Source organism: Leptinotarsa decemlineata, unplaced genomic scaffold (genome assembly GCF_025532065.1).
Source record: "Leptinotarsa decemlineata unplaced genomic scaffold, Ldec_3_MD MMD2_P_RNA_scaffold_9, whole genome shotgun sequence".
Classification (NCBI taxonomy): domain Eukaryota; kingdom Metazoa; phylum Arthropoda; class Insecta; order Coleoptera; family Chrysomelidae; genus Leptinotarsa; species Leptinotarsa decemlineata.
This window is the reverse complement of record NW_027412536.1, coordinates 6,856,423-6,874,973: the sequence shown is the minus strand read 5'-3', so window position 1 is coordinate 6,874,973 and position 18,551 is coordinate 6,856,423. Positions and strand designations below refer to the sequence as shown.

The window sequence follows — 18,551 nt, the reverse complement described above, 5'->3', positions numbered from 1 at the left end:
CTGTATGCAGAAGGCTTTCCATCTTTTACAATTCTTAAACGAGCAAGGTATGACGCCTTTATCAAGTTAGTATCAGTATTGACAAACTTCGTCAAACATTGAGTTTCTTAAAAGATTTTCTTTAAAAAACTCAATGGGTTCACTGATCGAATCAAGGCACTGGGTATTTTGATGTCGCATCAGTAAAGAAGGCTTCGTGTTTTGGTTCGACAGTGTTTCAAGAAATACAACACATTGAGGAATAGGAATGTCACCACATCCTGGTCCCTGGCTTCACTATTAAACCGTACTGTAAGTAGCTTTCATCGTATTTATGATTGGCCGGTGATTTAGGTTTTTTAGCTCAATCCTTTGAAGTAGAAGAGGACGTCAGAAATCATTGCTTAGTTCAGTTTTCTTATACGAAATCACAATTAAGTATTACAGCACCCCCAACGAACCATTACAACAACATATAATCATTGCACAATCACTAGCAATATTGTGAAGCGGCAGAATGTAGGTGTGGGGAAAGAAGGAAAGACAGCTTTCATCGCCCCTCCCCCGGCGCCGTCACTCCTCACGCGTACCACCTAAAACGTTCCCGCGTACCACCAGTGGTACGCGTACCACCGGTTGGGAACCTCTGATCTAAAGTTAATTTAACTTTATGACTTTGAGTACTTTGATATGTGTAACTTTACCAAAATTAGAATTTATAATTGATCTTTTTCCAAACCTCACTTTAAGTTATCATACTGTATTTATTTATCTAAATAAAATTATGTTTCTTTACAGGTGCCTATGTAACTTACATGAAGAGTGATGATGCCTTAAGGGCGATACAAAGTGTTAATAATATAACGATAGATGGTAGACTGATCAAATCGAGTTTAGGTACCACAAAATATTGTTCACATTTTATGAAAAACCTGACTTGTCCCAAGCCAGACTGTATGTATCTGCACGATTTTGGTGAGTAAGAGCTTATTTGGTGGTTAAGAAAAGTATATATTTTCATGTTATGTATATGTCCGTAGGTACCTTGGTACATTGGGTAAATACGCTAAGTCATAAAAACAGAAAATAACAAAAAAAACATTAAATATATTCATAAATTGAAATCAATAACATAAATGATCCACAGCCATAATCCGAGAAACTCTAACCAATTACTTTTGAAATTTCAGGGAAAAGTGCCCTACAAAAATTCCTCAAGATTGTAGTAACCTACACCTCAGTATTAAAAAGTTCTGGCTTGATTATCCTGACGGATGACTACAAGTTATTATAATAGTTCATTGCATTCAACATTGGGGAGTATCTCGAAAAAGCTGTTTCTCTATCATAAATATCCGAATATTGGAAAATATATTGATACTTTTTATAGGCAAAAGTGACACATCTGTCTGTTTAAAATCTGTTTTTCCGTTAATCAGCTGTCAAGGTAAACCTAAAAGATGTATTGAAAACGCCCCCACTCTCAGATAAATTGGGCTAAAACTATCCAGAAAATTAATTATGTTTCTTTAGTTCGATCTCTATTAAACTACTCGTATGGTATATTATCATATCACAAATTTATAAATGGTACATTTTTCTTCCAGTTTGTATCTGAAATTAACTTCTATCTTTGTAAAGAAATTATTTTGAAATCAATTGGATGTTTCACACATTTTTTGTACAGAGATGGAGATCTACAAAACAAAGAACCTTTTTTCCCAAAAATATAACTTTTCCAATTTAATCTTTTTCATCTACAGACGTTCTTAAAAAATAACCTCTATATGTTTGAATACCATTTATTATGCATGAATCGCTGCTGAAATCTCTCCTTATAATTGATTTCATTGTGACCCTAAAACAAAACTTCAAGACACTCTTTGGTATTTGATAATATTTCATTGCATTTACTGAAAACACTTTTTTGTCCGCCAGAATACAAAAAGGTGTCTCGACGCGCGTTTCGCTAACCAAGTTAGTTTTATCAGGAAATGACTGAGGCTAGTTTTTTAACTTCGTTACCTGACATAATTCCTAGTATCCAATGTTTTTTTGCTGCCGGATATTTAATCTTCACCTGTATTCTACTTGTGTATAAGCAAAAGTGTGAAAAGGCGGGGGGGGGGGATGTTAGGTATGGGACCCGTACTGGTCTCAAGCAATTCTGGAGTTATTTGGTCTGGTCCATTGTTGCTCAACGACCATAGAATAACTGGTTGAAACTGTTAGACCGGTCTCAACAGATTCAAACAATCCTTTACATCTCTGGCCTGGTCCAGTGTTGCTCAAAACGACCACATGATTGATACATGACAACAAATTTTTAAATGCCTGCAAAAGTTTAAAAGGCAAAAAATGTGCCCTCTTTTCACACTTTTACATAACCGCACGTAGAAAACTGATAAAGATTAGAAATCAGTCAGGTAGCAAATAACATTAAGTACTAGAAACTAATTAAATGACTCTCAACATTATGTCGGGTAATCATTCCTCTAGATAGGTATGAGGTTAGAAGAATAATGTTAAACATCTCGTGGTTCATCCGCTCAGCTACCATAAAACATAATGGAATAAATCTGAATCAGGAAAGAGATATTCTTCAAAAAATCTCCTTTCTTTGGATTTGGGGCTGTGTCAACTATGTCGAATAAACTTGCAAAAAAAATCTAAGATAACAATGGTTAAAAAACTCTTTGAATTATATTATTTTGTGTTTGGGTTATGTAAATCGTTTTCTTGTAAAAGTCAGGCAAGAGATATTCTTTAAAAAATATGCCTTTCTTTGGATTTGGGGCAGTGTCAAGTTTGTCGCATGAACTTGCAGAAAAAATCTGTGATAACATGGTTATAAAACTTTTTTAATTATATTAATTTGTATTTGGGTTATTCAAGTCGTTTTCATGCAAAATTTGTATTGGTAATTTATTTAAATGTTTTGGAGATGTCAATTTTCTCAAACAATTATTTGTTATTAAGTTTCCAATTTCCACTGAAAACTATTGCGTCTTAGACTGTTGATGCTGTACATCTTAATAGTTCATTTATTCCATTCAAGGAGACCCGGAGGCTAGCTTCACAAAGGAACAAATGCATGCCGGGAAACATCAGGAATATGAAAAGAAACTACATGAAAGTCTAGTTTTACGTGCAGTTAATAACAACAATCAACTTCCAGAAAGTAGCAAACCAAGTGTACCCATACCTACTATTAACAACCCTGTTGGTAGCTCTAAGTCGTCTTCCAAAGAGAATATAACGACACTATCAAGCAGTGTTAGCAGTAGTAGTAGTACAACATCTAATAGCAGTGGAACAAACAAAGAAGGTTGGCCTCATTTAAATACTACTGATAAAGAGAAAAAAGAAAAAGAAAGAGGGAAAAAAAATAAAACCAAGGGAAATAGCAGTGATTCAACTAGTAAAAATAGGAAAGAATTATGTCAAGGTAAAATTGACAGCAGAGTGGAAAGAACATATAAGGCATATGGTATTAATTCTAATTTTGGTACAGTTTGAAAACTAACCTCAAATTTTCAGGAACAGTAGAAAATCACGCATCATCCCCTCTTAGAGAATCTGAATCTATACCCACACCTCCTTCGTTATTAGAAACTCATACATCTCTGACAAAACTGCCACCTTTGATAGATGATAATACAAGTTTCTTCTCGTTGAATTCCTTCCAAAAAGTATCGCCCAGTCATCCAGATGAACAGACAGATAATGAGAATGATCCCTCCCATACAAATATTCTGACGGATGTATTACCAAACATTAACACTACGGAAGACTGGGCTGCTGCGTTTGGGTTTGCTAGGCATACAGAACCAATTATAGAAGGTTCATATATCAAACATTTCACAGGCATTCATGAGAAAATATAAATGATTTATATTTCAGGAAAGAAGGAAGATCTAGTTAGAATGGAGACTTCGGGAAAAGGATTTGGCCAATTAGACCATGACCCCGCTTATTGTAAAAGTGAGTTGTTATTAAAATAGTATTTAGATTACATCACAAACCAGTGAATGTTTCTTTTTGTCTGATGTGAATTTCAGTAGAGAACACTATTCTCCCTCCGGTGCCGGCCGTGGGTCCACTGGGCTAACCACAAGGTGGATCCAACACTTGGTTCCTAGCAATCGAGGAAGGGGCCCCCACAATCGACCCACTCGGAGGGGTCAGAGGCAAGGCAGTGGGCCCATAACGATGATTTGCCTACCGATGACAACCGTGGTAATGACAACGGACGCTTTGAGTGGACGCATGAGCTAATAGAAAGCCTTATGCATTGCTACGAGAGTAGTGAGCCCGCACGAAGAGGGTACATGGCGAGATTGCATGCTCTGTGGTGTGAAACACATCCGGAGCATGCCGCCCTTTCCACCCAAAATCTTAGAGATTACGTATCCTATCTTCGACGGCAGGGCTATATAGCTCCTCCCCAGCCTACTAATTAAATGGTAGAAGTGACAGTTCTACCACCCGTTGGCACGGCTGGAGAAGAGACTCGCATCATGCCACGATAGAGTCAATCAGAACACGCAGGGCGCTCCACAGAATTAGGCCCCTGAAGCCACAAGAACTGGCTTGTTTGGATGCGGAGGTTAATAGTGTTCTAACAGAAGAGGCTGACATCTGGCAAATCAACACCGCCGTGTATAGCTTCGTCCAATCGCTTTCCAAATCGGAAGGACGAAATCCCGGCCTTGCGGTTCGGAAGATTGAACGGCGTGTACACAAGATGGAGACTAAGATCACACGCGTCTCGTATCCAATGTGTGATGGATTACAGGGCGACCAACAGGCCCTTCACGCCCGCAGCGCGGCGAATAGCCGCCAATACACGACGTATCCATCACATTTTTAAGTCAAGGCGTGCTGCTGACCACCAAACAGCACTGCCCTGATAGGATACGTATGCTAGTGGCTGCTAAGGAGTCACTAGTGAGGCGAGCGAGAAATATCGCGCAAAACCTTAGGTTCCGTGAGAAACCTTCTCGCTTATTCCAAGAGCCTCCATGTGTTGTGGATAATCCGCCGACCGATGATCAGGTGGAATCCTTCTGAAAGGATATCTATGAACACCCGCAGCCACTCAACTTAGACACTCCAGCCCTAGCGCAGTTCGAAGCTTTCAACAGAGAGCTTCGACAGCCTGAGCTCAATGAACTGCGCAACCCGATAACCCCGGATGACGTTCGAAGAGCCCTTGTGGGTTCCAAGAAATTTGTTGCTCCAGGCTCAGATGGGCTAAACACTTATTGGTGGAAAAAACTACCAAGCACCCACCGCCGTCTGGCCAGAGTTTTCAACTCATGGCTGGACGGAGAGCTGCCGATTCCTAATTGGTTTGTCGAGGGGCGGACCGTTTTTATCCCAAAAAGCGGAGATTTGTCGGTTCCTAAGAATTACAGACCGATAACGTGCTTGAATTCGTGTATTAAGTTGTTTACAAGCATCTTATACACACGAATACTCATAGCAGTTGACCAAGTGTTTGAACGGATATATGAGCAGATAGGGTCGAAGAGAGGAATTGCTGGATGTAAAGAGAACCTGCTCATCGATAGATGTGTAACTTAAGATTCGATACAATATAAGCGTAACCTCTCTATGGCCTGGATCGATTACCGTAAGGCATTTTATTCAATTTCACATGAGCTCATCTTGCCGTTGCTCAGATGCCTGGCGGTACCCGACAAAATAGTGAGATGCATCGAACAGCTGATACCACTTTGGCTAACTCGCAAGAGTCCAAACAGGGTGGGTCACTTTCAGAAGGGGTGTATTTCAGGGTGATTCCCTCAGTCCCTTCTCTTCTGCATCTCACTATTGTCAATTACCCGTTGCGTTCAGAATTACTCGAGGGTATAACTGTGAAACCCCCGGAAACCGGAGGCACAAGGTCACCCATTTGTTTTATATGAATGATCTTAAACTTTATGCCTCTAGAGAGAAACATCTCCATCAGTCCTTGAGGGCGATGGAAGAGTACATGCATGCTATCGGTATGAAATTCGGAATAGACAAATGTGCAATGGTCGGGAGGCCGTTACTTTTGAGTTTGGAGTGTCTACATGACAGAATGGTACTGGATACAGCCTGTAAAGTCGCCAGGAGTTCGTATCTCCTTCTCTGCATGGTCCATGACCATGAGAGAGCAGTAATTGGAGCATTTCTCTTTAGGGCAGCTGATGAACTCGGTATAGTTTTCAACACTGAACGAGGTGACCACAACTCTGTCAATGAGTTGGAACCTGTTCAGAAAAAGTTCAGATAAAAGCCGCAGAGATCACCTCACTTCTGCGGAAACTCAAGGATAAGTCGATGCATGGGGTCTTCTTCAATAACATTGGAGACCTTGGCTTATCAAAGCGCCTGACGTTCGCTTTTCTCAGGTCGAGTGGACTGAAGTCGGAAACTGAGGGGTTCATCATGGCTTCATGGTGTCTTCAACACCTTAGTCTACCGCAGTCGCGTGATTGGTATAGAGGTTCCTGACACAAGGTGCAGGGCCTACCGCGAGGCGCCCGAGATCCTAATGCACTTGCTATCAGCATGTCCAGCATATGCGGTCTCGGCCTATATCCATCGACATAACGCGGCCCTAAGAGTGCTATATTACCATTTACGGCACTCTTGCGGTATTGACGAGACACCGGTGTTGCCCTACGCTCCGGGGGATATTGAATCCGTTGTGGGGAACGAGAAGTGCCGAATTTATTGGAACTATTCGTTCCCCACCCTCAGGCTTTTACAAGCTAATAAGCCTGATGTAGTCCTTCTCGACCACCAGAGCAAAACGATATTTGTTGTGGAGTTTTCAGCTCCTGGCGAGACGAATATCGTCAGAAAAGAGGAGGAAAAACGGATAAAATATCGAGATTTTTCTCTTCGAACTCCGCAGACTCTATCCAGATCACTCTGTCAAGATGGTTGTTTTGATTATTGGAGTCCTTGGTGGAATGATGTCCTCTCTACTCTCGAATCTTAAAATCAAACCGGCTTGCTGCTCTAAGGCAGAAATCTTAGCCGCACAGATGCAGAAAGTTGTCATTCTTGGCTCACTGCGCTTGCTCAGGGCACATGATTCTCGTACCCAACGGTGTGGTGAATGGTCATTGGTTGATAATGCTGGCGTGCCTTCCCGTATGTATCGGGGCTTTGGGGGATATGGCCTGACCAGCGCATACTACGGTGAAAAAAAATAAAATACTAAGAGTTTATTTATGAAAATATAAACATTGAAATTTAATAGTTTAAATATTAATTACATCATGTTAAAAATGTCTTAGGTTTTTTTCATATTTCTCATACAAAATTTAATATTTTATATTATAGTAATAATAATTGTAATTTATTGAACAAAATTACAATTTTGTTCAACTGGCTATCGATCGAAGTCCTTCCGCGCGTGTAACAAAATTGCTTTGAAATAACATAGCTTATTTAACTATATATATATATATATATATATATATATATATATATATATATATATATATATATATATATAGGAGACTAACTAAGTTATTATTCAAGATACACGAATATATATATATATATATATATATATATAGGAGACTAACTAAGTTATTATTCAAGATACACGAATATATATATATATACTCGAAAAATGAAAATGACTCGAAAAATGAAAATCAATCGGAAGAACGAGACGTATTTTGAAATACATTCCTTGTATACTCCATTGCATCACCGCAATTTTTTTATCTACACCCTGTATACGTTCCGCGTTGGGATCGCACGTTGAAACGCTAGACCCCATGCGTTAAGATGCAATTTTTTCATCAAACGATGTATTTTCCGGACACCCCATACAGGGTATTTCAAACCATTGGGATCTCGAAAACTATGAAAGATACGAAGATGGTTGAATTGGGGCAAAGTTGCGCATTTACCTGACTAACAATATGCCGTTGAGAAAGTTCTGAATTCTGAGTATATCTGGAGATATCCGGAAAAAAACAGAAATTTCGGAAAATGGCTTTTATTTTTTTCTGGTTTTATGTTTCGAAAGATTCGAAAATAAATTGCACTTTCACATTGCCACTTTTTCCCTGCTGGATAATGGTGTTTTCAGATTTACTATCCGACGGTTCGTCTTCCGACCACCTTCATCGACTTTATTTTTTCTTATGTGCGCTACATAGGATTCTTTCTGTTTTAAATAGAACCAAATTTTACCTTTTCAGTATCATAATGTATTTCATCAGTTCGGACTTCCATTGTCTAATATAATATAAATTGATTTGAAAACCCTGAAAAATATTAAAAAATTAAAAAAGTTAACCGAAAATAACAATTTTATTAAAAAAAAAACTGAAATTACAAAGAAATAACATACAAGCAACAACCAAACAAATTAACAATTGAAATATTAATAAAAGCTGAAAATAAAAATTAACAATTATTATTAACAAAAATTAAAAAATTAAAATTAAAAGATTTCAAACCAAGTTATGTCACGACGTTTCGATTGTAAGTATCCACAATCGTCTTCGGGTGATAACTGAAGACGATTCATTTTTTTATTAATAATAATTGTTAATTTATATTTTTTCAGCTTTTATTAATATTTCAATTTTGTTGCTTGTATGTTATTTCTTTGTAATTTCAGTTTTTTGTTTAATAAAATTGTTATTTTTGGGTAATCTTTTTAATTTTTAAAATTTTTTCAGGGTTTTCAAATCATGTATCATAAGTTATAGGCCACAGTTGTGTTATCACGAACAAGGCCAGCATTTTGACTATTTGCTGTGATTTACTTTTGTCTTTACATTTCAGTTAATTTTTTTTTGTTTTTTTTTTGCGGCATCAACTGCTAGCTTATTAGCCGCGGACTTGTTGTTTTGTTTTCAAATTTCATCAATTATATTTGCGGCTTTCAAAAATGCCATCATGTTGCTCAACGTTCATCTATCATCACATAGAATTTCTTTCATTGCCCCAGTTATATTATGTTGTCTCCTGGTTCTTCATATTTTGGACATTCTACATTGTTATTTATTGAAAGTTCTATTTTCATTGAAAAGGACACAATGTCTTATTTACCTCATACACACCTCATTTATCAAATTTGTTGATTCTGTCCGTATTTTTTCATTGACTTTTCAAACGAACCAAACTCGGTAAGATGTTGATCCAATAACTTGAACATAGTTCGATGTGGTTGTCGTCTTTCAAGATACAAGTTTAAATACATTTATGATGTCCTAACGCTGTTTCTATCGTATTTGTAATAAATTTGTATCAAATGTCTTTTTTCCTTTTCGCCATTTTTTGCCAAAAATTCCAATGTCTTGTACAATAACAAAATGTCATTGAGTGTAACAAATTGAAAGGTAAATCGGTTAAATCGGCAACATGCGGACCGCGAAAAGTCGAACATCGGACCGCCAAATATTCTAATGTGTTATATACCAAGTATAAAAATCAATACGTAGATAAGGTATACTACACCTCTAGATACTGATACTTTATTGTCTAAGAATAACTTCTTATTGACAAAGTGTCATAAGTAATCATTAAAGTAATGAAGGTACAAAATACAAGTAAGCATAAAAGTGGAAGTATAAAAATTATAAAATTAGTCGAGACGAATAAGATGAGATTAATGTGTATAAACAAATAAGTTGCAAAAAAGTAAAACAAGTCTAACAAAAGTAAAAACATGCGCCCAAGGCGCTCATCAGTCTACTATACAAAACTATAAGGTAAAATACAAGACAACAAAGACAAATCATCAGTTTTACATTTAAAGCGAATCGTTAAAAAACTCATCCAAAGTGTAGTATGCCTTATCAAACAGTAACTCTTTGACACTTTTCCTAATTTTTCTCTCTGAATTTAGATCTTTGATATTCTCTATTAATTGAAGTAATATTTTTAAGCCACATAGAATTCAACTAAGTATGTACTTATTTTATTTCAGTTGCCTAGTCAACCTGTTTTACAAGTACCTACAACTGATATGGTTTTATTAGTTTCCTATCTACCCTGTATGTATGTGCGCACTTGCCACTATTTTGTTTTGTTGAAACAAGCGCAAGCGAGTATCAAAATCGGGGGTGCGGGCGTGTGGGCGGAGGAAGCAGACTGTCAGTCGTAGCGCAAACCGCGGAGCAACCATTCATTTGTTTTGTGATTTTTCGCGTTTTCATAATATTTAGTAATGAATTTCACTAGTTCGGACTTCCATTATCTAATATATAAAATTATTTGAAATCCCTGAAACAACTAAAAAAGAAGAATTAAAAATAAATAGCTGTAAATAACAATTATATTAAGCAGAAAACCTGAAATGAAATAATACTGAAATAAAATACAAGTAAAAATAAAACAATTTAACAAAAAATAAGAATAAAGAAATACAAAATGATAAAGATAAAAATAAAAAAGTTGAAAAAGTTTAGAAATTTCAAGCCAAGTTAGTTCACGACGTTTCGATTGTTAGTATCCACAATCGTCTTCGGATGATGATCGTCACTCGTAAAGAAAAACTTCAATGTCAGTTCTCACAAAAAAAAGCACAAAATTATAAGTTCGATGCATAAGCTAGCAAAAAAAATCCACAGAAGCAGCGCTACGTGTGTGCTGGACGCTTAATAAACAGCAGAAACCATTTTCAGATTCTGAGGTGGTGAAAAAAATGTATGTTAGAAGTAGTCACGCCACTTTTAGAAGAAAAAAAGATGTCGCTGCATTTCAAGACCGTCGGTGTAATTTTTCACATTAATTTTTAGGTCTTGTGTTTTATAATTCAGAATTTGATTTGAAATCAAAATAATACATAGGTAGCACTTAATTTTTATCAGTTGTTTTTTCTGGACCTCGTTAAAATTTTCCCACACTCACCGGACCCCACCTAAAACTACTTGCCGACCCCTGCGCTAGACCATGTTTATTTTTTAAAACACTATACAGTGTCAAAGATAAGAATGAACAGCATGGGGATATCGGAAACTGTAAGTGATACGGGGTCGAATGAATTAGAGATAAGTAGCGCATTTATGTGCCTAATAATATGCCATTTAGAATTTATTTTCAAAGGAAATGTAAAACGAATAGCTCCAGCGCCTATTTTTTTCAAACAGGCAACACCACTCCATACGTCTCATTTTTCATTATTTATTTTACAACTGATAACACCGAGCCTAAGGCAATGCTATCTTTAACGCTATCTCTAGCCATCATCTATGTCACCCCCTGGTACGCAAATCATCGTCTCTGCGCAAGGTGCGAACCTTCAATGTAGCATGATGGTAGGACGCTACTGCACATGTGGTCACCGTACGAAGTTTGTTCATCTACTGTTTCATCAAACAAGCAGCAACACCACTCCCTGTAAAATTATAGGAATTAACTGAACTTTATAATTTTTTAGGAATGGAGTCATATAATGGTTTCTATGACATGTCCCCCAAATTGGAAAATAATTTGATGGACATATTGTCCAACAAAATACCCAATGGCTTCTCTGATTTTAAACAGGATCATTCCCAAACCAACTCTGGACCGTCTCACAATGCGATGAAAGACCTTGATCAGAACATGTCAAAATTCTTCACAGACTTTCACAAAAACAACAAAGAACTTGGGACTCTCGGCGGGCAGCAGCAACAATTCCCCAATGGATTCAACGGTGTCCAGCCTAGTTATTATTCAGGTGTACAAAATAATGCTGACCGCCTATTATTATTGCAACAGAAACAGTTGGAGGAGCAGTTGATGAACCTCAGTCTGAAACATGGTAAGAAATTTGTATTACGGCAAGTGGCTTGAGTTTATGAATTTGTATCAGATGATATGAAATTTCGGTAAATAATTTCATAACACTTGTTTTGTTTGAAACCAGTTTAGAATTCAACTTTCTGTATGAAATATTAGCAAAATATCAAATTCGAAGTTCATATACTTTCAATCGTGTTTATGTAACTTTTCAACAGAAATATTATCATTTCATTCAATGAAGATATCCAACTTCTTCCGAACCAATTATTGCATCCTTGTTGTCGAGTAAACCAACATAAATATTTAGTGAAAAGATGAATGTCCCAAAAAATAGAGAATATTTAAAATGTATTTAGGCATCACAGTAAACATGTTCATAAATTTATTTATGAAAACGAAAACCACCTCTATTTCAAAAATAAACTTATCACTTTGTTTTTGTTTACTTAATTCTTTTTTTTTAGTAAAAAATCCATGTTTTGTGGTTGATGAAATTATTTATACAGGGTGTTCCTTACACATGCTAATATTTAAGGAGGTAATTCTTCGACCCATTTTAAGAAAAAAACTTCCTATGAACGTATGCCCTAAACGCCTTAACTTTTGAGATACAGGGTGGCAAAGTTTTCAAAAATAATCAGTTTTTTAATAATAACTGAAATAATTTTGTAGACATCTTTGGCCTATTTGGTACATATATTCCATGCCTCAAGGCGCATTTTCTGATGTACACAAATTTGTATTTTTTCAAACAGTGGCATCCCTACGGGTTTCGCATTGAATATTTTTTGGAAAAAGTACTACGCCAATGCTTTCTTTTCAAAATAAAATCATTTTCAAAATCCTCATTTATTTTTGAGAAAATTTGATCTGGTATTTCTTTGTCCGACGCATGATTTTCACTCAAAAAAATAAAAATCGACAGAAAGCAAATTAAGAAATTAGATTAATACTAAAATGAATGAGAATCTGAAAATTGCTTCATAACGCATTAGCAATTCCCTAATAATATTTGAAAACATAATCTGCAAACAAATAAATTTTTCACAAAAACTAGTTTTATTTTATTTTGTGACAGTAAGTCTAAACGAATAGCACAAATTTGTTAATTAGTAATAATACCAAAACTGATTATAAAAATTGTTGGAAGTGGCCACCTGCACTTAGTATGCATGCTTCCGCCCTTCTACGCATGGAATTACGCTCCCGTTCAAATATTCCCGGCGTATTTCGTATAGTTTCACACGAGGCAACTATTCGCTCTCTTAAATCTTCTAAAGTATTAACGGGAGTTTTATACACAAGAGTTTTAAGGTGACCCCATAAAAAAAATCTAAACTGTTGAGATCGGGGGATCTTGCTGGCCATTGCTGAGGTCCTCCGCGACCTATCCAACGATTATGATAAACTGTATTTAAATTGTTTCGGACAATTACACTGAAATGAGCAGGGGCTCCATCGTGCATGTACCATATTCGATTCCTTAACGCAAGTGGCACATCTTCCAATAATCCAGGTAAGTCTTCTTCGAGAAAGTGTAAATAAGAACGACCATCAAGGCGTCCTGGTAGAAAAAATGGGCCTATTAGATGATCACCTATAATTCCTGCCCATACATTAACCGAAAATTGGTGTTGGAAATGGGTTTCGGTTATTGCATGGGGATTTTCTTCAGCCCACACATCTGTGTGTGAACAAAACTGTGAACAAAATTTGTGTCTCAAACTGCGGAATTAGTGCAATACTTTGTAGATACCACTGACTGAAGTTCACACGCTGTGTAAAATCTCTGGGGAGTAATGCCTGCACTCTTGAAATATGGTATGGGCATAACAAAAAATCAACCAAAATACGCCAAACAATTTGATGACAAATATCCAGAGTTCTAGCGATCTTCCTCTTACTCGTCTCAGGATATTCCTCAATTTCTTGCAGCACCGCTTCCTCAATTTCAGAAGTTCTTACTACACGAGGTCTACCTTCCGGAGTCCCTTTCTTGAAACTACCAGTTTCCCCAAGTCGACGATGAATATTTGAAAAGGTTCGGCTACCTGGTAAGGCACGATTAGGATATCTTTCCTGATAAATGCGCCTGGCTTCTGTTGCATTACCATCGGCAAGGCCATATACGTAATGCATTTGCGCCATTTCCGCATTCGTATAATTTACCATATTTACTGATATTCAGAAAAAAAGCGGACTACCAAAATAACTTCAATAACACTTCAAAATCAATCAAAACGCGCTGTGACAGTTTTTAACACCAACACCTTACTTTAAACCAATATCAATATTAGCACTGACGTTTGTACATACAGAGAATTCGTTTTTTATTGCTATAGTGCACATATCAACAAACTCCATATTTCCAAGAGGTGCAGTAAATAAACTCTGCTACACGTCATTTATTCCAGGATAACTAAATTTATGTTTTCAAAAATTATTAAGCAGTGCTGCGTTATGACGTAATTTTAATTGAGAACAGTGCATCTGACAATAAACAAATACCTTTTAGATCCTCAATTATTTTGCAACAAATCTGATCTCTTAGTTTGCTTTCAGTCGATGCACGATACCGCATCAGATTTTTAAGGAATTTATCCTTAAGTAAAGCGATTTTTAATTTTTTGAGCGAAAACCATGCGTCGGACAAAGAAAACCCAGCAAATCAAATGTGCTCAAAAATGTATGGAGATTTTAAAAATAATTTTTAATTCAAGATAAAGCAGTGGCGTAGTATTTTTTTCGCCAAAAATATACATTTCAAAACTCGTACGTACGCCACTGGCAGAGAAAATTAAGAAAATTGTACATCAGAAAATGCGCCTTGAGGCATGGAACATATGTACCAAATATGCCAAAGATGTCTACAAAATTATCTCAGTTATTATTAAAAGACTGATTATTTTTGAAAACTTTGCCACCCTGTATCTCAAAAGTTAAGGCGTTTAGGACATACGTCCATAGGACGTTTTTTCCTTCAAATGGGTCTAAGAATTACCTCCTTAAATATTAGCATGTGTTTAAGGAACATCCTGTATAAAAAAATGTGATGTCAACCAAGAAAATTGAAGATTTTGTGTTTGATTATTCGAAAACAATAATGAATCGGTAAGAACAATTTTTGGAAAAGAAAGTTTTTGGCCTTCTACTTCTTGATTCCATTTGTATTCCAAACATTCGTAATGGGATCGAATCAGATATCAGTCACAGGATTTCTACACAATATAATTAATGAAAGAAGGAAAATTTCACTTATATGGAACACTGTCATCCTCACTGCTAGACATCAGATGTTTTGCCTTATCGGCTCTTCAGTAGTAAATAGGTTCATATAAAAGGATTTGTTTAAAAAGTATTTTTCTTTTGTATAATTCAATGTTTATATGAAAATAGCTGTTCCAAAAGTGCTTTTTCTTCTAGTTTTTGCATGAAAGTTACTTCTTTGCATGATCTAAACATCTTTGTATAGAGTTGATTTTTGAAATTGATTGCTTCCTTCCTGTCTTTGTAAGATTTCCACATTTTTTGAATTAAGATGGAGAAGTAGAAGGTCAAAAACTTTGTTTTTATTTTTCAATGCTTTGGATAATTGTGATTTTATTATTCAATATTAATACTATCAATATCAATCACAAATTGATACCTGTACTACCCTGATGTAATATCTGCTGGAGTCTATTTTAAAATAAAATTGTAGGTTATGCTAGTGGCCCTGGTTCTACTTATCAAAATGGTGTTAATCCTCAACCTTTTATGAATGGCGAGAATAGAGGCTTCAATGAATATCACGGACATATGTATGAAAATTCAAATCTTAAACAGAATACACGGACTGCAGAAGACGATTTAGGTTTTGATCCTTTCCAAGAAACACAAAAGGCTTTGGCCGAAATGATAGCAAGTGAACAGAATCATAAAACACAAAGTACAGGTGATATAAAAACCTTTAATATTATTCAACAAATATTTCTGAATTTTGTATATAACTGAATATTATGTAACTTTATTTGATCAAATAAATATTTATTTTTCTGTAGGTCATAGTCAATTGAATGGTTTAGTTCATAATCAAAATAATAGTCATTTACCACCACCACCAGGTTTTGTACAGCAAAATTCTCATATGAACTCATTCGGTAAGTTTTACAAATTCAATAAGATATTTTCTTGGATATTGGTGTCTCTTTGTATTTTAGGTAGCAAAATATTACCTTTCCTGAATATGTCTAGAAGTCCACAACACATGAACATCAGTTCAACATCAAGTAATTGGCCTAGTAGTTTTAATCCTCAGTTACAGCAGCAGCAACAACAGAAAAGTAGGTTTATAAATAACGTTTTACCTTTAATTCAAGTTGACACTTGACAATATGAATTAGAAGGTATCTTTCAAGATGGGAGTTCAAAAGTCAGCACCTAATTTTAGCTTTAAGGCACTATTGACTCCATAATACACATGTCAGAAATTGTAATGAGTTGTGACCCGAGTTTTATTTGGAAAATTAGCTCTGATGTATAATGAATTCAACAACAAAAAAAATCCCACACACCAGAACTGCGATAATCTGTTAGGCGCATTTCATCAACCTAGTTGGCGTTATCAGGGGGTGATTTACACTCAGTATAGACGTTCTGATCATCCTCATGAAATAATGGCAATTATTGTTAAATTTCAAACATATCAACATATCTGTACATTTGCAATATTGACTGATCCAAATTAGGTGCTCACCATTGTTAACTATTATATCAGATGATATTGGAAGTGAGGAATAGTTCAAATTGGTAAACTAGCAGCATTTTTTATGCCCATTGAGAGACAAGTGGATCATGGCTCTTTAAATGGTGCAAGATATATAGAGTTCATGACTAATTTTGAACAATTTCTTGGAAGAACTTGACCTCACAAGTAAAAACAGCTTTTATCTCAAGCAGAACGGAGCAATTCTAAGTGAATAGTGATGCATGATCTTATTCATTCAATGGTTTCAAGTCTCCTGACTTCACCCCACCTCACAATAGAAAATGACGAAAAAATTGCAAGCTATGAATAGTTGTCGAATGACTCCCTAGTTCAAACTTTCAATTGAATGAATGATTGCTACACAATATAGCACGTGAAATTGAAAAAATTTCGCTTACATGGAACATTGTCATACTCAATGGCGGACATCGATGTTTCGGAACAAGATACTTTCCTTATTGCCTCTTCAGCACCAATCTGGATAAAAATGTCTGTTTAAAATTTGTAAATTTGTTTTTCCGTTAACCAGCTGTCGCCCTCCTACGAACGAGAACGTGTGATTCCTAACACGGGTTGGCCGATAGGAAGTGAAAACCGATCTTCCGAGCCTTGCGGCTCAAACCACCGGTTCACACAGTGATCGATTGAGTGAGTGGAGCAAATCATCCACGTCAACCCGACCGGCTACCATCCTACCATAGCATTACAAGATAAAGCCCTCAATTTATTCATGAAAGTACGGCCTAATGTCACAAATGAGTTAAATCTACTCATATCATGGATGACAGTACATTTATTCGCTTATAAACGCGTGTGATCGCTGCTAATCATAAAGTGCTATAGGGCAAAGCGCGGGCTTCAACAGGCTATATATAGGTTGCGCCGCAAGCCCTCCGGGCGGGACCGCCACAACCGCTATGTTCCGGCAATTTATATCTGTAATATCTTCGAAAATATTCATTTAAATTAAAGATCCATATTGATCTATATTGAATGCACAATGTATTTAAAGTACTTGATTGGATGAGGATTAATGCCTTTTCAAGGTGTACAAACTGTAGTACGTTATTTTGCAATGTAAGCACATTCAGCTTCCAGTGCAAACATTTGTTAAGGAATTGAATCAGATATCATCCACAGGGTTTCATCAGTTCGGACTTCCATTGTCTAATATGACATACATTGATTTGAAATCCCTGAAAGAATCTGTAAAAAATTAAAAAGATTAGCTGAAAAAACAATTTTATTAATTACAATAAAATAACATACAAGTAACAACCAAAAAAATTGAACGATTAACACGAGCTGAAAAATTTTAAAAAATATTAACAAGAAATGAAAATTGAAAATATAAAATTGAAAGATTCCAAACCAAGTTACTTCACGACGTTTCGATTGTTAGTATCCACAATCGTCTTCGGTAACTGATAACTGGACTTTTTCCTTTGAGATCTGACTATTTATAGGTCATTTGACTGCTTTCACCTATCCCCTCTTCCCTCACTTCGCTTCATTGGTTTTTAGCGGGAGCTGACCGTTTGACGGGAGTTGGTCGTGTTCCGCTTGATTAGAGGTTTCCATATGTTACGTATCTCTATGCTAGCATTGCTAAATGCGTTGTTGGACAACATATATGCGTCTGCATTTGCTTCTTTGAAAAGGAGCAAATGCAGACGGCAGCTCTTCGTCGGTTGGCACTATGGGTTCGTTTACAAACAAAAGTGTATCATTGTACAGTAATTGACTGGTCAAAAAATAGGAGGGGCGCCACTGGAACTTTTAAAATGTGTATGTCAAAGAGTACTTACTTGGAAAGTTGAGTAACCGAGTAATGACTAAATAGTTGTTATACCCAAAACTATAAGAGACTTTACCATATGATGTTATCAAATTGATGAGTGTTAATCAATAAATAAATAAAACATAGTAAAACATACAAACATTTAATATTAATAACTCTTCAATGGTTCAGAGCAAAAGTTCCCAGAAATAAGACTTGTAATCCTTATAATAATATTCAATATTAGATACTTCAAGAGGTTAATTGATTAGGTAGAAGATGTTT

General features: G+C 36.0%; 1 protein-coding gene across 4 annotated transcripts in view; it reads left to right on the top strand.

Annotated features, from left to right (window-relative positions):
• Cnot4 (CCR4-NOT transcription complex subunit 4) overlaps window positions 1-18,551 on the top strand; it is a 69,258-nt gene that overhangs the window by 36,832 nt on the left and 13,875 nt on the right. For 3 of the 4 annotated variants that reach the window (XM_023164227.2, XM_023164225.2, XM_023164228.2), the window contains exons 5-12: window positions 778-954; window positions 3,038-3,469; window positions 3,520-3,822; window positions 3,883-3,963; window positions 11,393-11,758; window positions 15,440-15,673; window positions 15,780-15,878; window positions 15,939-16,061. In XM_023164227.2, the coding sequence (XP_023019995.2) occupies window positions 778-954; window positions 3,038-3,469; window positions 3,520-3,822; window positions 3,883-3,963; window positions 11,393-11,758; window positions 15,440-15,673; window positions 15,780-15,878; window positions 15,939-16,061 (1,815 nt within the window). The remainder of the gene's footprint in view (window positions 1-777; window positions 955-3,037; window positions 3,470-3,519; window positions 3,823-3,882; window positions 3,964-11,392; window positions 11,759-15,439; window positions 15,674-15,779; window positions 15,879-15,938; window positions 16,062-18,551) is intronic. The other variant, XM_023164229.2, reaches the window with a different exon arrangement.